Genomic DNA, 23,389 nt, shown 5'->3' with positions numbered 1-23,389 from the left:
AGCCAGTGGAGTGTGCACAGGTGCTGGGAGATGTTGCAGTGTTTTGGCAGGTTGAGGACCAGTCTTGCGGCGGCGTTCAGGATGTTCTGTAGCTTGCAGATGAGATTTGTGTTTATTCCGGCGTAGAGTGCGTTGCCGTAGTCGAGTATGCTGGTGACCAGGGCGTGAGTGACTGTCTTTCGGTGTTCGAGGGGGATCCATTTGAAGATCTTACGAAGGAGGCGGAGGGTGTGGAAGCAGGAAGATGAGACAGAGTTGATCTGGCGGTCCATTTTGAGCTCGGAGTCCAGGATGATTCCCAGGTTGCGTGCGTGGTCTGTGGGGGTTGGCGGGTTTCCGAGGGCGGTGGGCCACCAGGTGTCGCTCCAGGCGTCGGGGTTTGGGCCCATGATGAGTCCTTCTGTTTTGTTGGTGTTTAGTTGTAGGCAGCTGTTTTTCATCCATTTGGCGACGGCTTCCATGCCTTCTCGAAAGTTGCATCTGGCGGTGTTGGGCTCGTTGGATAGGGAGAGGATGAGATGGGTGTCGTCTGCGTATGACACGTTGTTGAGTCCGTAGGTTCTGACGATGGGGGCAAGTGGAGCCATGTAGACGTTGAAGAGCGTCAGGCTGAGGGAGGAGCCCTGGGGGACTCCGCAGGTGGTAGGTGTGGGGTCTGAGAGGAAAGGGGGGAGTCTGACCCGTTGCGTCCTGCCGGAGAGGAAGGAGCAGATCCAGTCGAGGGCCTTGTCCTGGATTCCTGCGTCGTAGAGTCTGCGTATTAGGGTGCGGTGGGAGACTGTGTCGAACGCCGCTGATAGGTCTAGGAGGATGAGGGCTACTATTTCTCCTTTGTCCAGTAGGGTGCGGATGTCGTCTGTTGCGGCAAGGAGGGCGGTTTTCGTACTGTGGTTTTTTCTGAAGCCGGATTGGGAGGAGTCGAGGATGTTGTGTTCTTCAATGAATGTGGCGAGTTGGCTGTTGATGGCTTTCTCAATGACTTTCGCTGGGAAAGGGAGCAGGGAGATGGGTCTGTAGTTTTTGAGGTCGGTGAGGTCCGCTGAGGGTTTCTTCAGGAGGGGGTTGACCTCGGCGTGTTTCCAGTCATCGGGGAACGAGGCGGTCGCTAGGGAGCGGTTTATGGTGTGGCAGAGCATGAGTGCGAAGGTGTCAGCGGCTTTGTTGAAGATGTGGTGTGGGCAGGGGTCCGTGGGGGCCCCTGAGTGGATTGACTTCATTGTCTTCAGTGCGTCTTTGGTGGTGAGGGCTGTTCAGTCATCAATCGCTGATTTCCGGGTGTCGGGGGTGGTTGGTGAGGGTTCAGTGTGTTGGTTGTCTTCGTCGAAGTTGTCGTAGATGCTCTTGATTTTGTGGTGGAAAAAGGTGCTGAGTTTGTCGCAGAGGTCTTGTGAGGGAGGGATGTCGGTAGACTCGCTGGTGGGTTGGACGAACTCCTTGATGATGCTGAAGAGTTCCTTGCTGTTGTGTGCGTGGGTGGAGATTCTGTCTTCAATCACTTTTTTCCTCGTTTCTCTGATGAGTTGATGGTGAGCGTTGGTGGCAGCTCTGAAGTTGTTGAGGGCTTCTGTGGATTTGGTGTTTCTCCAGGCCTTTTCGAGGCGGCGGCATGTGCGCCTGGACTCTCGAAGTTCGGTGGTAAACCATCTGGCTTTCTTGGCACGGGTATTGTTGTTTTTCTTGAGGGGGGCTATGGTGTTGGTGCTGTCCAAGATCCATCTATGCAGGGTTCGGGCTGCGGTGTTGGGGTCGTCGTTTTCCGCAATGGTTGGGGTGGCGTTGTTGAGTGAGGAGATGAGCTGGTCGTCGGTGATTTTGGTCCAGTTTCTTTGTGGAATCAGGTGCTGGTGTCTGTGGATGGTGGGTGTTCTGAAGGTGAAGTGGATGCAACGATCGTCGGTCCATGGGAGTTCGGTGGTGTGGCTGAAGGTGATGGAGTTTCCTGTAGTGAAGAGGGGGTCGAGGGTGTGTCCTGCTGAGTGCGTGGGCTCGGTCACGATCTGGCAGAGTCCAATGTTGTGGAGGTTGTCCAGGAGGCATGTGGTGTTGGGGTCCAGTTGATTGTCGAGGTGGAAGTTGAGGTCTCCCAGCAGGGTGTAGTTGGTGGATGCGATGGCCTGCGGGGAGATAATGTCCGTGATGGAGTTGGCGAAGGGTCCGCGGGGTCCAGGGGGTCGGTAGATGAGGGTTCCTCGGAGGGCGGCAGTGGGGCTGGCCAGTATCTTGAAGTGAAGGTGTTCCATCAGTTCTGTGGACTTGTCAGGGAGTGTGCTCAGGCGGAGGCTGGGTTTGTGGACGATGGCGATTCCTCCTCCTGGGTGGGTGGGGCGGTCCTTCCTGTAGATCTTGTATCCTTGGGGGATGGCGATGACAATGTGCGGTCCTGAGGTGGCGTTGGTCCAGGTTTAGGTGAAGAATGCTACGTCCGGGGTGGTGCTGTCGAGGAGGTCCCAGATTTCTGTGGCGTGTTTGTGGAGGGATCGGACGTTGTCACTCTTAATTAATACACATCGCCTCCCCCAGGGTACCTTTCACACAGCCCCTCCCCTGGGTTACCTTTCACACAGCCCCTCCCCCCAGGGGTACCTTTCACACAGCCCCTCCCCCAAGGGTTCCTTTCACACAGCCCCTCCCCCAAGGTACCTTTCACACAGCCCCTCCCCTGGGTTACCTTTCACACAGGCCCTCCCCCCAGGGTACCTTTCAAACAGCCCCTCCCCCCAGGGGTACCTTTCACACAGCCCCTCCCCCAGGGTACGTTTCACACTGCCCCTCCCCCCAGGCTACCTTTCACACAGCCCCTCCCCCAGGGTACGTTTCACACAGCTCCTCCCCCCAGGGTACCTTCCACACATACCCTCTGCTAGGGTACCTTTCACACAGCCCCTCTCCCCAGGGTACCTTTCGCACAGCCCCTCCCCCGGGTACCTTTCACACAGCCCCTCCCCCGGGTACCTTTCATGCAGCCCCTCTCCCAGGGCGCCTTTCACACAGCACCTCCCCCAGGGTACCTTTCAAACAGCCCCTCTCCCAGGGGTACCTTTCACACAGCCCCTCCCCCGAGGGTACCTTTCACACAGCCCCTCCCCCAAGGTACCTTTCACAAAACCCCTCCCCCCAGGGTACCTTTCACACAGCCCCTCCCCAGGAAACGTTTCACACAGCCCCTCCCCCCAGGGTACCTTTCACACAGCCCCTCCCACCAGGGTACCTTTCACACAGCCCCTTCCCCCAGGCTACCTTTCACACAGCCCCTCCCCCCAAGGTACCTTTCACACAGCCCCTCCCACCAGGGTACCTTTCACACATCCCCTCCCCCCAGGGTACCTTTCACACAGCCCTTCCCCCAGGGTACCCTTCACACAGCCACTCCCACCAGGGTACCTTTCACACATCCCCTCCCCCCAGGGTACCTTTCACACAACCCCTCCCCCCAGGGTAACCCTACTGGAAGCTTCTCTTGTAGAATGATCAGTTGCTTTATTGATATGTTTATGATATATAAAGCCCAATCATACCCACATGTATACGATGAAGTCATTGATGTGTGTTGTACAAGGGACTTGTCCATTTCATCAGGTGACATGGTCCAGCACATCCTGAGATCTGAGTGGAATCTAAAGGACACAGATGGACTTCACGCCTCCTCAGCTTTCTGCTCCTTTTAGAGTAAGTGTGGGGCACAAATATGTGATCTACGTGTACTGATGGGCAACTGTCTATGCCCTGCTGATAGGCTAAGACCTTAACTCCCCTCTTTTCATCACCAACCCGGCCAGAGCAGCAGCTTCTTACTAAGCATCCATCTTTCTTCAGTGCTACCAGAGCCATAAACTTGGAAACCTGATGCACAAATACACAGAAGCTGTTGCCAACAGAGCTAGAACATGGATCCAGTGAACATCTATTGCCTAAGGCGAGGCACTTACTTGTCAAAGAGTGGCCGCTCCAGCTCAGTGAAGTATGAGCGCCTGGTGTAATAGCTGGACGTTTTAGTTATCGAGCTGCAGGACATGTGCGCAGGTCTGATGCAGTAGAACGGATACTCATCCAACGCCTCCATCAAGTTGCAGACTTCCTCCTCAGTGTCCAGGTCATACCCGCACTTGGCCTCAACCTCATGCGTTGCGTTGGTATATTTCACCTTATGGTCTATGTAGTTATAACCAGTATTGCGTCCCCTCCATAGAGCTGCCACCGCTTCACTGGAGTGGATCACAAACAGGGACACTTTCACTGTTCCTTCCCAGAATAAGATAAACTGCACTTGGTATGTTCCATTGTGGAAGTCCACAATCTTCCCAGAAGCTCCTGCCCCGAGATCTGGTGAGTAGATCCTCGCTCGTAGGAAGTCGCCTCCATATTTCTTCCTGTTGCCCAAGTAATCGAACACGTCAATCTGAATGGTCACATTGTCCCCAATGCAGTATCTATCTCTGGGGTTTAAGATGGACACCTTGCTCTTTGCCGCACACGTTGTGTTATCCGGGTGGGTGAAGCTTACTTTGGTTATCCGTTGATCTATTTTTCTCATGATAGTTTTTACTTGCAGGTCAACGTCTTTCGATGGAGTCCTCCTCTGTGACTCATTTACAGCCCTCATGGGAACCTTTGGAAAGTTCATCAACGTGAACTTTGATTTGTCTTCCAGATTGTCTTTCATCTTCTCCAAGACGGGTTCTGAGACAGACGTCATTTGACAAAAATGGCTTAAAGTAGGATACTGGCAACAACAAGAAAAAATATCACATGATTGCAATGCATTATACACAGAAGGCTCACAAATTGACATAATGTGTACCCTTTTTTAATGTAAGAATGACGTCTGAGAAAAAGGTAATGGTATATATCTATACAACAAACCACCCCGCTGAACAAAGCATTTGAACACCAAGACAGATGTGCCATAGGACCTCAGTTGTAGTATCAAGAATCAGGATGTCACAGGAATCTTCAGAGTAGGAGAACCTCAGAACTGTAAGCTGAAAACTCCACAGGGTGGAGCACAGAAACTAAGGGCCATATGTAGGTAGCCTAATACCGGTCAGTAATGGCAGAATTTACTGAATTTCGGCCGTTACCGACCGGTATTGGGCATTTGAGATGTAGGGGCCGAAAAAAGCCCGATTCGGTAAAGTCCGACTCAGAATTTACCGATTCGGAAAATACCGATTCGGAATGATCCGAATCGGAATTTACCGAATCGGAAAATTCAGAATTCTTATTTACCGAATCGGTAAATAAGCAATGGGAAAAAATGAGAATTTAGATGTAGCTAACTTCTAAAATACCGAATTTCATGAAATTCGGTATTTAAGAGTCGGTAATTACCATGGATTGAAAGCAGGTGGTAACCAGGTGCAGGCCATAAAAAAAAAATGCAACTCTGTGACCAGAGTGGCGGCATTCTACGTGATAGCAAGGCAGCCATGGCTACAGGCAGCAGGAGAGAGGGTATGGAGACGGGAGAAGCAAGTCTACAGACAGCGGATCACACTTTTTCAACTTACTGAGGCAGAGATCCATGAAAGGTACAGGCTACACCCCCACACCATCCTGGACTTGATTAGGGGCCTGCACCCACTCCTGGAGCACCCAACACCAAGGGTGTACACCATCCCACCCCATGTGCAGGTGCTCTGTAGCCTACACCTGCTTGCATCTGGGAGTTACCAGGGGGTGATAGCTGCGGTAGGGGGGGTGTCCCAGAGCTGCCTGTCCCGTTTCTTCAGGAAGTTCCTAGAGGCCATGATGCAGAGAATGCATCTTTACATCAGCTTCCCTGACACACATGCGGAACTGCTCAAAACCAAGACTGACTTCTATCAAATGGGACACTTCCCACAAGTCACAGCTGCATTGATGGCATTGATGGCACCCACATCCCAATCTGCCCGCCTGCTGCCACAGAGTACATTTACAGAAACAAAAAGTCCACCCACTCAATAAATGTTCAGGTGATCTGCGACGCTGGCAACATTGTGGCCAAATTTCCAGGGAACACCCACGACTCCTACATATTCCAGAACAGTGGGATCTACACACGCCTAGCTGCTGGAGAATCTGGGGAAGGATACCTGCTAGGTATATCACTGTGACACACCCTGATAATTACTGTAGCTGAATGTTTCAAATGGTATGTAACTAATGGAACTCTCTTTCCCACCTAGGCGATAGCGCTTATGCTCTGCGGTCCTTTGTTCTCGCTCCCTACATGAACCCATCAACCCGGAGTCAGAGACGTTACAATGTGGCACACGGAGCAACACGCAACGTTGTGGAGCGCATATTTGGACTCTTGAAAAGCAGGTTCCGCTGCCTCCACAAGAGGGAGGTGCACGTCAGTACACACCCATCTTCTGCTGTAAAATCATTGCAACCTGTGCCATGCTGCACAACCTTGCCACCAAGAAAGGCACAGAAGTTGATATGACTTATCATGAGGACATTGATGATGGAACTGAACAGCCAGAGCCCTATGCAGCAGGAGCAGCGCCAGCAACAGATGGGAGACTGAGACCGGCAGAGATCACACGCAGATATTTTTAAGTAAGTAAGGAGACACAGCCAGGCGTTGAATGTGAATGACTTAGTTTAATGGGCACTACGGCAAATGGCAAATGGCACATCATGGTAGTCCAATTTGTGACAACCTAACTAGGTGGTCACGGGTTACTTCACCCTAACATGTTCTCTGGAGTGTGGGCAGCATTAATGTCTGTGCCCACGCACAACAGTACGGGATGCCCGAGGCTGGGTTTCAACATTGGCTGTTGAGCCAGAGCCTGCAGATTGGCGCCCGCTGCTCTTCCGTATGTCCTGTATGGGTGTGCTACTGCTGCTCCTGCCGGTGGTGTCTTCAGTGTCCCCACACCTAGATATCCAGCGTTGGCTGGCTGGTTGGTAAGCAGCTGTTCCATTGCAGATGTCACCCTCCCCATTACCCTGGAGACATCTGTGCAGCAGTGAACAAGCCCCTCTTGCATCACCACAGAGCGCCTACGTAGCAGGGAAGTGGCAGTTGCCGGATGGTTCACCGCCTTGGTGGGATGCTGCATACACTGCCTCTCCCGGTGCCTTTGTGTGCAGTCCTCATCAAGTTTATCGCAGAGTGCCATCATGGAATGGGACATGTCCCGCATTCCCTCTGCCATTTCCCTCATGCTCTCCGCCATGGAGCTGATGCCCTGGTTCATCTTACCCATGTTGTTGTTTAAGTGGCGCATCTGTCTCTGCACTGATTGTATGGCTTGTGCCTGCAGGCGCTGCACTTTAACCATTGTGGCCTTAAGCCTGCAGAAGACCCCGTCACCATGCCCAGTTGTGCTGCTCTCCTGGACCCTATGGCGTCTTGCACCTGTGTGCACACCTTCGGAGGCGGAGTGCAGCCCAGCATTGTGGAGCAGTTTGGTGTCACCCTCCCGTTCTTCCTAAGAGGACGTCTCCATGAGTTGGAGAGGGGGTACATCATGCCTCCTGGGCCTTACCACTTCCGATGACTCTGAAGCTGGTGAGGGAGACTGTGCTGGTGGGTCCTGCTGTGGTGAGTCATACAGCAGAGGCGATGATGGCTGTGCTGTTGGGGCTGGCTCTGGTGTGGAAGCAGCCTGTGCTGTGGGTGGGGGTGGTGTTTCAGTGCTTTGCCCTGCACTCCTGCTTGCATCCTCACTCCTTTTCATTCGGAATGCCCTTTTCTCCCTCTCCTGCGCTGTCATGCGCGATGACTCTCCTGTGGACAGATCTGGAAATTGTCTCAGTGGTGCTGCAACCCTGTATTTCAATATTAAATTACAATCCTGTCACACAATATCAATGTCCTCAACTGCTTCTGAATGTAGTGTGTGGCATGCCTTGCTGTTTTGTGTGATGACTGTAGTGATGTATGTTTCAATGACTACCTCTCCCATGATGCATTGCTGGTGTATCCAAAAACCTGTACTGGAGTGTGAAACACACAGCCACATTGGGGAAGGGGGACAGGGAAGGGGGGAGGATCGCTGGCCATGCTCCTTACCTTGTTTTTTTGCAGCTCGGGCTGAACTGTCAACATCCCCGATCCAAAAAACACTCTCGGGCTCCAGGGTGTACTCCACCAGCTGCTCCAGGTCAGTAAGCGCAGGTGCCCTGCTCCTTCCTCCCCCTGTGACGCAGGCCTCTTTCTTCTGTACTGCCAGCTTCTTCTTTGTCATGATCCTTAGATCATACCAGCGTTTTTTGAGGTCATCTACTTCTCGTGTGGTCACCCCTATGGCGTTCACCTTCGCCTGGATTCCCAGCCAGGTGTTCCTTTTCACAGCCTCTGCTATCTGCAGTGACTGTTTCCCAAAAAGCTGGGTGTGGTGTTTCATCACCTCCTCCACCAGCACCTGCAGTTTGCTTTTGTTTTCGTTTTCGGTCTGCTCCTTCCCTCTGTGAGTCCTGGGATTCCATCCTGCACTTCTGCTCAGCTCAGTACAGCCAGTAGCTCAGTGTCTCACAGCTCTCCAGAATGTTCAGTTAGTCTGCATCTGCATGGTTGTGGCCACTTCCTGGTTGTGGGGTGGGGTGGATGCACAGGATTGGTTGGTTCCTCTGTTGCTTGGTTGTGGGGTGGGGTGGATGCACATGATTAGTTGAATCCTCAATTGCTTGTATTTTGTATCTCCGATTCGGTGTTTACCGATTCAGTATTTACCGAATCGGTAAATACCGATTCAGTGATTCCCATTCATTTCTATGGGCCTGGAGGCCCATAGGAATGAATGGGAATTATACCGAATCGGAGATTCCGATTTTTACCGATTCTGTAAATTTTTCCGAATTATTTGCTACATCCCATTTACCGATTCTAAAATACTGAACCAGTAAAATTCAGTATTTTAGAATCCTTAAAATAGGATTACCTACATATGGCCCTAAGTGAAGGAGAAGTTTGCAACTAAGGTCCAGATTACGACACCGTTTGGAAGGGCTCCGGATGGGATTCGGTTTTGCAGAATCATATTTGGAACCCTTGTTTCTGATCGAATTGTACAGCTTTCCAACTAAACGATTACGATGTCTGGAAACCGTATGAGCAGTCCGAATCGGGTCTGAAAGGTATTTGCACAACCGAGTGTTTCAGGGCTGATTCGTACAGCTCTTGGACACGTTTCTGGACGACCGATTATGATGACTAATTCGGACAGCTGTTCCAATTTGGTTTGCTCGGAACAAAATGGCTGTCGGAGTCGGTCTTTGGTGGCCCGTTGCAGTCATCCCTTCACCCAGAGGTGTTCAACTGGGGCCTGTGGGGGTACCCATGGGACCCTTCTACCCAACCATGCACAGTGTGGCAGGCACCATGGGGTGCTGGCCACAGGGTGCAAGGTTTTACCCAACAATCAATGAGGGATTTGAAGAGCCCACTACTCACCCGTGAGGGTCTCAAGGTGCTGGAGGGCGAGGGGGGTTTCTGGCAGCTCCGGTCATCCAAAGAGTCATGTCTTGAGGCTCCTCCTGAAGGCTTGCAGTGTGGGGCATCATCTGATGCTGAGGGGGTGTTTGTTCCAGGTCTTGGTCACGTTCTGGCTCTGTGGATGTGGGGGATTTTGGCCAAGGCTAGGTCAGCAGAGCAGAGGTTTCTCTGGGGGACGTTGAGGTACTGGGGTCCAGTGTTGTGGAGGGCTTTGTAGGTGTGTGCAAGCAGCTTCAAGGTCCTTCTTTTTTCGACATGGAGCCAGTGTATATCTCGTAGGTGCCGGGTGATGTGTTCTTGTTGTGGGATGCTGAGGACGAGTCTGGCTGCGGCGTTCTGGACAGTCTGAAGTTTGTGGAGTAGTGATTTGTTGATTCTGGCATGGAGGGTGTTACTGTAGTCCAGCCTACTAGTGATGTGCATGGGTGATGGTCTTCCTGGATTCAGGGGGCTCCATTTGAAGGTCATGAGGAGTATGCAGAGGGTGTTGAAGCATGTGGAGGATACTGCGTTGAGTATGATGCCGATGTTGCGGGCGTGGTCCGTGGGTGTGGGAGGGTTACCTAGGGCAGGGGGCCATCAGGTTTCGTCTCACACGGAAGGGGTGGATCCGAGAATAAAAAGTTCTGTTTTCAACAAGTTGAGCTTCAGGCAGCTGCTGTTCACCTACAATGCAGAGAGGGGTGGTGCAGCGGTAAGGGGAGCTGACTTCGGAGCACAGGGTTTATGGTTCGATCCCCGGTTCCGGCAGCAGCTCAGCTCAGCACCATGTGACTCTGGGCAATAGCTCACTTAATTTCCACAACGGCCCCCAGCGCCTTGAGACCCGTAAGGGTGAGTAGTTCACACTTTACAAATGCAGATTCACATTTACATTTTAGAATGCAACCTTCTTCATTCCTTCCTGGAAGTTGTGCCTGGTGATGTTGGGTTCCTTGGTGAGGGAGAGTGTGAGCTGGGTGTCGTCGGCATAGGATACTATGCTGAGTCCATGTTTTCTGACGATGGTTGCAAGGCGGGCCATGTAGATGTTGAAGAGCGTGGGGTTGAATGAGGATCCTTGGGGTACTCCACATCTGATCTCTGTTTGTTCGGAGAGGAAGGGAGGAAGTCTGATTCTTTGACTTCAGCCGGCAAGGAAGGAGCGGATCCAGTCTAGGGCATTTCCCTATATGCCAGCGTTGTGAAGACTGGCGGCTAGTGTGCAGTGGGAGACAGTGTCAAAGGCTGCTGAGGGGTCTAGTAAAATGAGGGCTGCAGTGTGGCTTTGGTCGCTAGGAGGGTGGTCGCAGTGTTGTGGTTGTAGCGGAAGCCGGATTGAGATGTGTCGAGGATGTTGTTGGATTCTATGAAGTTCGTTAGCTGGATGTTGACAATCTTCTTGGTGACTTTGGTGGCAAAGGGGAAGAGGGATATGGGGCCTGTAGTTCTTGAGGTCAATCAGGTCTGCGGAGGGTTTCTTAAGGAGGGGATTGACTTCTGCGTGTTTCCAGTCGTCAGGGAAGGTGCCTGTTTCAAGGGTGCAGTTTATTGTCCATCGTAGTTCTGGTGCAATGTAAGAGGTGGTCCTGTGGAAGATGTGTAGCGGGCAGGGGTTGGTGGGTGCTACGGAGTGTATGCACCTCATGGTCTTTGCGGTGTCTTCTTTGGTGACAGGAGCCTACGTGAGGATGGCCGGCTGAGTGGAGTTGCTGGTGGGTGGTGTTAGGTTGGTGTGTTGGTTACATTCGTCAAAGTTGTCGTAGAGAGTCCAACCACGCCTTTTTTATTGGGAGTCTGTGATCTCGTTCAGAACACACCCTCCCATTGAAGTCAATGCAAGTCCAACCGAACGATGTTGAGAAGCATCATACTAAGTTGTGGAGAAGTGTGGCTCACCGGTTAGAGCAGCAGACCCTAATGCAGAGATCTGACCCGGGACCAGGGTTTAATTCCCGTTGCGGCAGGTTCTTGGGCTTAATGTCCGCAGACCCGATAATTATCACCATGGTGCCTACTCTAACCATGGGTCCCACTCTGCAACTCTGGGCAATAGCTTGCTTAATCTCCACACCGGCCCTAATAGCTAAGGATGCCTGGCTACACCTTGGGGTGCCCAGAAGTTGGCGCCTCACAGGAACAGGCCAGAATGGGTTCCTCAGGGGTACAGCGCGGGGACACACTGGCTAGTGTAACCAGGCGCTTTATAAGCTCAGTTACTTACTTACTTAAGTCGGTCAGACTCACAGGACCCGATTAGTTTGGACACCAGTTCAAACCAGATTCAGTCAGTTCAATTTCCAGATGACATCGTAATCTTACCCTAAGAAGCGAACTTCAAGCCTCCAGCATTGATTGGCTTTTAAGGGGAGAAAGTAGAATGTTCCTGGATATTTCTGAAATGGGATACCACTTTGTAGTTAGTGCTCAAGAGAGGTAGAAACTTTGGGGGTTGCTTTTTAAGGAACTACTGAAGGAGGGAAACCCTAAGTGATTGGTAGGAGTCACCTAAAGCTTGTATTTGTGATATCTCAGAGTTGAAGAATGGCAAGAGGGGTGTTGAATGTGGTACAACTTGCTCCACACAAAAAGTTTTACCTGGGAATACTTAAAAAAATGGGTACCCCTTAATCCTTTACAGCATAAGAACTAGGCACTCAGGTACCCAACAAAAGGCTGGATTTATAATTTAGAGGACTGGGTTACTGTGACACAAATGTGATGGATATTCCGCCTGTGTTGGACTTGGCCCTTCTGGCAGGTTCACCCCTGAACTGTTTGCCTTTTAATAATACATAATTAAAGTGATTTCTGGTCTTTGCGCACTTTGACACTGTGTCCCAGTGTAAAGTGCGCATGCTCCCTGAGTGCATGTGAGATTGGCCTACCCTCCCATAGGAATGCATGGGGGATATGTGTCCATGAAAGTTCAAGATGTGTGGGGAGTGCAGGGTCGGGTTTGGTATGTGCGGACTCGTGTGATTAAATGCTGCACAATGAGGTGTGTGGATTTATTGTGTCTAGCGTGGAAGTGCCACTTCTAGAAGTTGACCTGCCTGTGCAGTGACCAGATCTCCTCATCGCTCCTTCTAAACACCCCAGCCCACTCTTCTAACCCAGACCAAGCCGCCGCTAACTTCACCCTATGGTTATCCAACACCGCCGACACCTTAGCACCACTGAAAAAACGTCAAAGCAAACCTGGCAGCAAGAAGGCCTCATGGTTCAACGAGGATCTTAAGAAGTCCAAGAAACTCTGCCGCTCCCTTCAAAAGGCCTGGAAAAAAGACCCAACCACTAGCAACAAGGACGCCTTCAAAAACACCACCCGCACACACCACCAACTAATTCGAAAGGCCAAGAAAACAGCTTTCAAGGATCGACTTGACAACAACGCCCACAACAGCAAGGAACTTTTCAACATCGTCAAGGAATTTACCAATCCCTCGGCCAACTCCAATGACATCACCCCCTCTCAAGCCCTCTGCGACTCCCTAGCCTCATTCTTCCACAACAAAATTGCAGACATCCACAACAGCTTCGACAACCAACCCGGAGACCAACCCACCCAACCATATGCTGAACATTCTCCCCCCCTGAACACCATCAACGACTGGAACACAATCTCCACTGAGGACACCATTCGCCTGATGAACTCCATCCACTCAGGATCTCCAACAGACCCATGTCCTCACCACATCTTCAACAAAGCAGACTCCGTCATAGCACCGCACCTCCGAGATGTCATCAACTGCTCCTTCAACTCCGCCACCTTCCCGGAAAGCTGGAAACACGCTGAACTCACCGCCCTTCTGAAAAAACCCACAGCGGACCCCACCGAACTCAAAAATTACCGCCCCATCTCGCTCCTTCCATTCCCGGCCAAAGTCATCGAGAAAGCTGTCAACAACCAGCTCGCCACTTTCCTCGAAGCCAACAAATCCCTCGACTCCTCACAATCTGGCTTCCGAGCAAAACACAGCACTGAGACCGCCCTCATTGCAGCAACAGACGACATTCAAACTCTACTGGACAATGGAAACACAGTCGCCCTCATCCTCCTCGACCTCTCTGCAGCCTTCGACACAGTCTGCCACAGCACCCTTTTACAACGCCTCAGAAACATCGGAATACAAGGAAAAGCACTTGAATGGATCACCTCGTTCCTCACCGGAAGAACCCAGAGAGTCCGCCTTCCACCATTCAAGTCCGAGGCCACTGAAGTCATCTGTGGCGTACCACAAGGATCCTCACTCAGTCCCACCCTCTTCAACGTATACATGAGCCCCCTCGTGGCCATCGCCCGCCAACACAACCTCAACATCGTCTCCTACGCGGATGACACTCAACTGATCCTTTCTCTCACCAATGACCCCAGCACCGCCAAAACTAACCTACACGAAGGAATGAAAGAAGTTGCCGAATGGATGAAACACAGCCGTCTGAAACTGAACTCAGATAAAACAGAAGTCCTCATCTTAGGTACATCCCCCTCTGCATGGGACGACTCTTGGTGGCCGGAAGCCCTTGGAAAAGCACCCATCCCGACAGACCACGCACGGAACCTAGGCGTTATCCTGGATTCTTCACTCTCAATGAACAGACAAGTCAACGCCGTATCCTCATCCTGCTTCAACATTCTCCGCATGCTCAAAAAAACATTTCGCTGGATCCCCACCGAAACCAGAAAAACAGTCACCCATGCTCTTGTCACGAGCCGACTGGACTACGGAAACACCCTCTACGCAGGTACTACCGCTAAACTCCAGAAGAAACTCCAACGAATCCAAAACGCCTCAGCCAGGATCATATTAGACATCCCGCGCAACGAACACATCTCTGGCCACCTGAAAGACCTCCACTGGCTACCCGCCAATAAGAGGATCACTTTCCGACTGCTAACCCACGCACACAAATCACTCTACGACATCGGGCCAGAATGCCTCAACTCACGACTGTCCTTCTACACCCCCTCCCGCCAACTACGTTCTTCCAGCCAAGCCTTCGCCACTGTACCTCGCATCAACAAGACCACCATGGGAGGCAGATCCTTCTCACACCTGGCTGCTAAAACATGGAACTCACTCCCCACTTACCTTCGCCTTACCCAGAACCACCTAGCATTCAGAAAGCAACTTAAAACGTGGATATTCGACAAGTAATCCTCCTCCCCTCCCTAAGCGCCTTGAGACCCTCTGGGTATGTAGTGCGCTATATAAATTCTTTGACTTGACTTGACTTGACTTGAATTGACTGTCTGGCTTGTGATTGGCTGGAGCGGGCTGGTGTGCCTGGCTCCAGGAGTCAGGATGGGTCTGCCCCGGTGGTGAATGGAGAGATCTGCATGTTGATGGCAGGGAGGAGTGCGCCTGGGACCTGAATAGGGCTGGGCTTTCCCTCCACAATGATGGCTCCACCCCCTGTGGTGTGTCTGATGTCCCTGACCCACCCTGTGAATAGGCAGAGGGGCTGAGCAAAACAAAGTGCTCGGGAACCAGTTGCGTCCGGTTCGCCCCTTGCCTGCACCTTTGACAACAAAGGATTTCTGTGTATAAAAAGAGGCTGTGACCTCATGTTAAATGTTCTTGTTTCCTGACTTGAATCTGCCAGGGAGGTGCTGCTGCTGGGGCCCAGGGGAAGGCTTGCGTCCCTGGGCCCTGCCCAGCCCCTGGATGCCCTGGATGCAGGAGGATTTCTTTGGGACCCTTCTGCCTTGCCCTTTATACCTGGAAAGACTTCTGGGACCCTTGGGCTGTATCTTCCTTGCCCCCAGGACTTTTGCAAACCTTTGGCAGCATGGGAGCGCTGTGCTGCCTTTCTTTTAATTTCCCCCACTGGTGTCTGCAGGAAGCGTAGGGTTAATTGACACCAGCTATCTGCTCTCCCCTGTTTGAGGTCGTGAAGAGACTGGGGGAGGCGTGTGCTCTGATTGCCAGCCCGTGAGCCGCGACGGTGTTTTTGTGCCGCTTATTTCGATCTTTTTATTTGCAGGAGCCTACCCTGCATTATGCCCACAGTCATCTTTCGAATTACGGGTGCCCACCCCGTTTTATAAATTTTGCCAAGAGGGAGCCTACCCCTCCTTTTCCCAGAGATCGCCGTCCGCGGCCCGCCTGACTGGTGGCAGGGCCGCCGGACGGAAGTCCCGAGTGTGCCCGGAAGTTGTTTTCAGAGAGAGAGGAGGTCGGGAGCCCACCCCGCCTCCTCGAGCCCCCGTGAGAAGAAGGGACATCCTCCCGCGACCCGGGGCTCCCGTGAAATGGGGAGAGCCCTGGGGCCGCCAGCAGTAAGGAGCCCAGTTGTTGCGGGGCTCCCGTGTACTGGAGGGAGCCCAGGCAGAGGAGTCAGCCCGGAGCCGTGAGGGCTCTGCCTCCCAAGTCCCGGTCCCGAGATGGGGGACCGGGAGAAGCGTGGCGCCCGCTCCTGCCGCGTCCAGACTGAGGAGTCCCCTGTGAACAGCCCGGTAAGTTGAGGAGGGCTGGGGGACTCCCTAGGTGTGGTTTGTTCGTGCCGACTGCGGCACTAAAGAGAGACAGCATCAGAGCGGCCCGTGTGCTAAGTGGGCCGCTCCAACATGACAGAAATGTTCAGGGACCCAGGGGGGGTCCTGAGGTCCCGGGGGGGCCCGTGTTCCCCCAGAGCCATGGCGCTCCAACGGTGGGGGCATTCCTATTTAAGGAGCTAGATTGCTCCCCCACCCCCCATGAGTTGTTCCGAGCCCGAGGGCTCCAACGATGGCCAGAGTTATTTAAAGGGCCCTGGTGGGGGTCTCGAGGGCCAGAGGGGCCCGTGTTCTTGCCCCTGAGGGCCCCAGTTGTTCTAGAGCCTAGGAGGGCTCCCAATGGGTACACTATTTGTCTGGAGAGCCTAGATGGCTCCAACCTGTGCCACAATATGTTTGTTCTAGAGCCTAGAGGGTTCCAACGTTGGCGCAACTTGTCCTGAGAGGCTAGTGAGAGCCCCGGTCGCAGTTTTGAGTCTACAGCTGCCCAGCAAGTAGTGGGCAGCTGCAACGTTTAGGTTTTGGCGCAGTGGTGCAACCTGGACCCTAATGTGAGTTATGTGCTATTATGATTTATGTGCTATTGTGATTTATAGGCTAATGCTTTTTGGGGTGTTAGGAAATGTACTGTGTGTAATGTGTTTTGCGCACCCTGTGTTTGATGCCTCTAGATTTGATTTCTGCATAGGAGGTTGTTTTACCTATTTAGGGTTATGCTAGGAAGATGATACTTCCCTGTGTGATTTACACCCCTAGTGTAAGGTTTTACTTAGGTGGTGAGGGTCTACTGTAGTTAGACTGATGGCGTACTGTGTATGATGGATTTCATGGCACAGACTGTTGCAAGTGTAGTGATTACCAGTGTTTACTGGTTGTGTGTTTTATGACCTATTTTACTATTACAAATTTATCTAATGTACTATTTCTTTACCAAGTACTGATGTTGACAGTGGTCCATGTGGCCCTGTCAGGGGTACATAATCCCTTGTAAACATTGCCCGTGCCAGTTGGCACAATGTACATCCTGTGATTCTGATTCTGATGAGTTTTGATAATACAAAGGCTATTTTTGATATAACCTTGTGTGGAGTTCCTTTTGTGGGGGGCCTGGGATGTTGTTGCTGGTGGGTGCGGGAGCAAATGCTTAACTTACAATGCCTCCGGGATCAGCCTTACTGCTCGTGTCATGTTGCCAGGGGGGTGAGCAGGGGTTAATTTTGGAGTGTAACTCCCTTGCTCTAACTAGAGTGGTGGTTTCTTCCTGGCTTTGGCGCAATCCTCAGCCAACCGGAAATCCCATTTCTAACAGCCTGCTGTATTACAAGTCCCTTATATTCAATGGCACTTGTAATCCAGAGGACAAGATATCCATCACATTTGTGATGGAGTGACCTGTCGCTCCAAGCTCTACATCAAGCACAAAATTACAGGGGTTGTTGAAGTCCCTTAACCATGCAGCAATCCCTGGCCACCACTAAGTCACTGTTGCAGGCACATTCTATCATAAAATACAGCAGGCATACAAGGGTCACGTTGAGAGTTGTTGCAGGTTCACCAGCAGGTGCAAAGCTTCAGTGTGTCTGGCACGCACTTGACTGTTTTGTGATGAAGATCATTTTGACAGAGATTTGGTAAAGGTGCTGAGCAGCAAAGGTTTGTGGGCCCGATTCACAGAATGAACTTAAGACTCAATCCTAAACTTACTACTATTTTGGTATTCACAGAATAAACGTACTACTTTTGGCATTCACAGAATGAACTCACTACTTTTGGCATTCACAGAAGTTAGGATTTTGTCTTAAGTTTGTCTTAAGACAAACTTAAGACAGACTTACGACAGACAAAATCCTAACTTCTGTGAATACCAAAAGTAGTGAGTTCATTCTGTGAATGCCAAAAGTAGTAAGTGCATTCTGTGAATACCAAAATAGTAGTAAGTTTAGGATTGAGTCTTAAGTTCATTCTGTGAATCGGGCCCAATGAATCCTGAGGAAGCTTCTCCTTGAGCCAATATTCCCTGCTGGTCTTCGTGAATTGGGCCTTGGTTCTGTTCCCTCTTATTCACAACTGCTATTCTACCTGCCGAACTGGTCCACTACACCCTTTTCTCCAGAGGAAGCAGCTGTAGTGTCGTAATTTGACAATGGCCGAGTTAGCGCTTAGCTGTGCTACACGTTTTCCCTCTTAAATTGACTATACATGGAAACGCCATCTTGTATGTCACGGCGGCCATCTTAGATCATGAGCGGCCTCGTGGCCAGCGTGCCCTTTAGTCCGTTGTCCGTGCCACTGACCACTCGAGTTTGCCCAGCAACAGGCTATTTTTAGTAACGGTCAAGCCTGTACATGCGCAGTCCCAACTGACCAGTCACCCCTCAGGAATGTGCCGCCAAACTGACCAGCGGGGTTGTAACCCCTCCAATGAGCTGGATGTGTTCCAAAAATGACCATATATGTACATAACGCTCTGTAACTCTGTGCCGCCTATCTTTTTATTACCTGCAAATTGTATAAAAGAACGGGTCACACCGATGTTCGGTGTGATACTTCTTGCATTACCGAAGGGTGCTGTAGGAATGTACCACCACCCCATGGGGTCTTAATAAACTTGTTCTTTGTACTTTTCAGTTTCCGTGCCAACAGTTCTTTCAATGTAAGTGGGTTATCTTCGGAACATGTAGGCCTTGGGAACCCGATACTACAAATTGGCGACCACGAAGGGACTCATCGGCGACTCGGATGCCCGAAGGAGAGGTCGTGACGAAGGTTTGGAAACTCACCATGGACGCGTACGCTGCCACCGAGTGACCCGAGTCTTGGCACCCGCGGTGTTTCTTCCTTTCCTTCTGATCTGACCTTCCAGGTGGCGCCGGTCTCCGACTGAGTTCTTGATCGTCTGCGTTGCTGGATAAAGTGACGTTTGGCTGATTCGATTAAAAGACCTTGGCAGTTGGAATCTGGACCTTTGAGACTTTGGGTAAGATTTGTGATCGGTAAGGTAGTCTGCGGACGCTTGCTGAAGTTCTATGATTTGTGATCGGTAAGGTAGTCCTCGGACGCTTGCCGAAGTTCTATGACCTATGACTTTGATTTGAGTTAGCTAACATTTGTGAATTTGTGAACTTTGAATGTATATGTGTAGTGCACTTCTCATAGGCAGGCATGTAGAGATGTTTCTCTAATTTTGTTTTTTTTCCCCTGAGCGGCACATTTGTGTGAAGTACTGTAAGTGCCATTTTTTACGGTATCACGCTTTCGTGATACTTTTTGAACATGCCTGTTTTAAGCACACTCCGAGGGATGTGCTGTCTTGGGAATGGTACCACAATTAGGTTAGCGGAATCACAGCCGGCTCCCCCAGAAGGAACACCAAACCGTGAAATGTACATTAAATTCGGCCTCCCCCCTATAATGTACAGTAAACTATGGCATAAATACACCAAATCAGATCCTGAATTGCAATGGCCACTACATGGGTCGTTCGATTTGCGTAAGGTTCAGTTTGTGGAGCAATGTTTGTTTCAACGAAGGTCTAGACAAAATATGTTTGATTGTGTGCGAATGTGGGAGAAAGCGGTACGTGAGCGAATGAAACGTGAGGTTGCCTTGGCGGATTAAGAGCAGCGCAAGGCTGCTTGTGATAAGGCTTTACAGCTTGAGGAAAAGGAGGCTCAGGAAAAGAGAGAGAGAGAGGAACGGGAACGTAAATTACAAACGACTGGTCAATTCCCTATTCGTCGACCGCTTTATCCTGTCCTTAATAATGAAATTGATGATTTTTCGTTACTAGATCGATCACCGCCTCCGTACGTTCCACCCACGGCTCCGACTGCGGACTCGGAGGATGAGGACCAGGATAAGTCGGGGAAAGGGAGCAAGTCGAGTGTCAGGTTATCTGCGGAAAGAGCCGCGGATTTGCGTGGTCTTGCTAGGAAATTCAATTTGGATCATGTAACTGTAGAAACGATTTTAGCTGAAAGAAACATGTGGTCAGATCGAGAATTAATGTGTTTCATACATACTTTAGCGCATGAAGTTGTTACTCGCTTCCGTAAATATTCGGATACTTTAGAACCCAAAGCTGTGTCAGTTTATTGTGAGAATCTGGATAAAGGTTTATTTGCTCTTTCAGATACTGACGACCTTTTCAAACGACTACTTCATCTGCGGGATGAGGCGACCAGGCTGCGGGATGAAAAGAAAAATGCTACGGGGTCTGTGCCGGGGTCGACTGCGGAATCCAAAGAGTGTCCTCTTCGGGGTTCAGATAAGAATATAAACATGCATGTTATGCCTATGCGTGAAGCTGCGCCTTTGTATGTTCCTCCAAAGGGAGAGGGTACAGATGACGATAAAATGTCGAAGGATGCAAAGGGGTATTTTATATATAACTGGGTATATACGCCTTGGAATAGAGCAGATGTCATGGCATTGAAGAACTCCCTGCCTGATCTTCGCAAAAATCCAGCTGCGTTCTATGAAGGGGTTGAGGGGGCCATTTCCTCTTGTGTCATGACCCTTGTTGATATAGATCTCTTCTTTGGGTTAATTCTTCCCCCTGATATGTGGAGGTTGATTCGTAAAACTAATGACCAAACGACTTTTGAGGCTGTTTGGAAGGACTTAGAGCAGGCTGATTTACAAAGGGAACCTGCATGTAAACCGTGTGCTTTGATTCTAGATCTCCCGACGGCTATTTTGACTAAATTAAAAACTCTGGTGCCTCCTAAAAAGATTGATTGGACTATGTTAGCTTCGTGCAAGCAGAAGTTAGATGAAACGGTTTCAGATTTCTTTACACGTTTCGAAGAAGCGTTTCACGATTACAGTGGTCAATCGTTAACAGATGATACGGGTAGGCATCTGTTTGTTGATAAGTATGTGGCTAATCTCCTGCCGGAGATTGCGAAGCGATTGAAAGCGAGCGAGAGTTCCTGGACCACGGTGACCCCTGCGTCTTTGTTAACCATGGCTCAGTATTACGAGCGGCAGGAGTTGGAGGCTAAAGAAAGTGTTGATAAGAAAGCAAAAGAATTGAAAACGAAGGTGATGTTGGCACAGGTTCGTGGAACACAGAATAGAGGGAATGATAGAGGTAGACGAGGTGGAGGCAATACGTCGTATGGTCGTACGGATATAGCGGAGGATCAATGTGCTTATTGTAAAGAGTTTGGCCATTGGGCGGAAGATTGTCCGGTACTTCGTGAACAACGTAGTCAGCGTGGTCGAGGAGGTGGAAGGTCAAGGGGCAGTTATACGGGGGCGAGAGGGGGCTGAGGTGATCGTGGAAGGGCTGAAGAGAGGGGCCGTGGCCAGGATGAACGAAATGCTTTTGACAGACGGAATCAATATCAGATATCGGAGGGTGAGAATGTGGAGCATCAGGATTATGTGCATGCATAGGATTGCGTAGGATGGGGTACGGAATCAGTTGAAGTGCCGGTAGATCAGAAAGGTCCATATGTATCAGCGGGCATTTTGGGTTCTACTGATCAATTTTTAGTCGACACAGGAGCTACTCGTAGCGCTTTGTCAAAAAACTTGGTTCCGAGGGCTCCCCTGTCTGGCGAAATGATAACATGTGTAGGGTTTGATGGCACACCCTCCCCTAGCCCATTGTCAAAACCCCTTGCACTTTGTCTTGACAAATTTTTCAGTTTTGGTAAATTTTTGCTATCTCCCCATACACCAGATAATATCCTGGGCATTAACTTGCTTAAATATTTTCGAGCAACGATACGGTGCGCTCCCGAGGGAGTGTGGGTTATCCTGAATGACAATTACCCTGAATCAGACAGGTTTTGCACTATACTAGACACTCCAGCTTTGGCCTCTCTCCCGCACACGTTATGGGCGACCTCAGACACGGATGTGGGAGAGATGCGTATTCCACCTATTCGAATTACTGTAAAGGAGGGAGTCTCTCTGCCACGTGTGCCACAGTATAAGATTTCCAGGGAAGGTGAAATTGCTCTGACACATATTGTCCACGATTTGATAACTGCAGGAGTGGTAGAGGAGGTTCCTTACAATGTTTGCAACAGCCCTATTCTTCCGATCCTTAAGAGAGATACTGACGACAAAGACTATCGTTTTATTATTGACTTGAGAGAAATTAACAAAATTGTCATTCCCCAATACCCGGTGGTGTCCGACATTAGGACCTTGCTTACACTGGTGCCACCAACGGCAACGACCTTTAGTGTTATTGACTTGAAAATGTTATTGACTTGAAAAATGTGTTCTTTTCTATCCCTGTCCATCCTGATAGCAGATATTTGTTTGGCTTCACGTTAAATAATAAATCGTATAGATTTTGTCGTGTTCCCCAAGGTTACACTGAGAGCCCTAGTATCTACAGCCAGGCTCTGAAAAGACCGCTTGATTCCTTTAAGTTACAGTCTGGGGTTGTCCTTATCCAGTACGTAGATGACCTTTTGCTTGCTGCAGACTCTTATGCACAATGTGAGGAGAGTACGATTGCTTTGCTTTCTTTTCTGGCACAGAACAATCACAAGGTTTCTAAGAAAAAGCTTCAATACTGTAGACCCAAGGTGACCTACCTCGGTCATCTTTTGTCTAAGGAGGGGCGTGCATTAACATCAGACCGAATTCAGGCAATTTTAGATACACCAGTCCCCCGCACACAGAGAGATGTACGTGCTTTTATAGGTTTAACGTCCTTTTGTAGACAGTGGATTAGGGTACTGAGGGCAGAGAGCCCTGTGCACAGGAGGGGTGGATGAGGGGTACTGAGGGCAGAGAGCCCTGTGCAAAGGAGGGGTGGATGAGGGGTACTGAGGGAAGAGAGCACTGTGCACAAGAGAGAAGGAAAAGGGTACTGAGGGCAGAGAGCCCTGTGCAAAGGAGGGGTGGAAGAGGGGTACTGAGGGCGGAGAGCCCTGTGCACAGGAGGGGTGGATGAGGGGTACTGAGGGCAGAGAGCCCTGTGCACAGGAGGGGTGGATGAGGGGTACTGAGGGCAGAGAGCCCTGTGCACAGGAGGGGTGGATGAGGGGTACTGAGGGCAGAGAGCCCTGTGCAAAGGAGGGGTGGATGAGGGGTACTGAGGGCAGAGAGCCCTGTGCAAAGGGGGGGTGGATGAGGGGTACTGAGGGCAGAGAGCCCTGTGCACAGGAGGGGTGGATGAGGGGTACTGAGGGCAGAGAGCCCTGTGCACAGGAGGGGTGGATGAGGGGTACTGAGGGCAAAGAGCCCTGTGCAAAGGAGGGGTGGATGAGGGGTACTGAGGACAGAGAGCCCTGTGCAAAGGAGGGGTGGAAGAGGGGTACTGAGGGCAGAGAGCCCTGTGCAAAGGAGGGGTGGATGAGGGGTACTGAGGGCAGAGAGCCCTGTGCAAAGGAGGGGTGGATGAGGGGTACTGGGGGCAGAGAGCCCTGTGCACAGGAGGGGTGGATGAGGGGTACTGAGGGCAGAGATCCCTGTGCACAGGAGGGGTGGATGAGGGGTACTGA

The 23,389-nt window shown here is 50.9% G+C and overlaps 1 protein-coding gene across 1 annotated transcript in view; it reads right to left on the bottom strand.

Annotated features, from left to right (window-relative positions):
* LOC147725752 (NXPE family member 1-like) overlaps window positions 1–23,389 on the bottom strand; it is a 280,513-nt gene that overhangs the window by 127,618 nt on the left and 129,506 nt on the right. The window contains exon 3 of the mRNA XM_086964425.1: window positions 3,927–4,720. Coding sequence (XP_086820551.1) covers window positions 3,927–4,720 — 794 coding nt within the window. The remainder of the gene's footprint in view (window positions 1–3,926; window positions 4,721–23,389) is intronic.

This window comes from Lissotriton vulgaris, chromosome 3_2 (genome assembly GCF_964263255.1).
Source record: "Lissotriton vulgaris chromosome 3_2, aLisVul1.2, whole genome shotgun sequence".
NCBI lineage: Eukaryota > Metazoa > Chordata > Amphibia > Caudata > Salamandridae > Lissotriton > Lissotriton vulgaris.
Note: the sequence above shows the minus strand (reverse complement) of the source record. Positions and strands in the feature narration are given on the sequence as shown.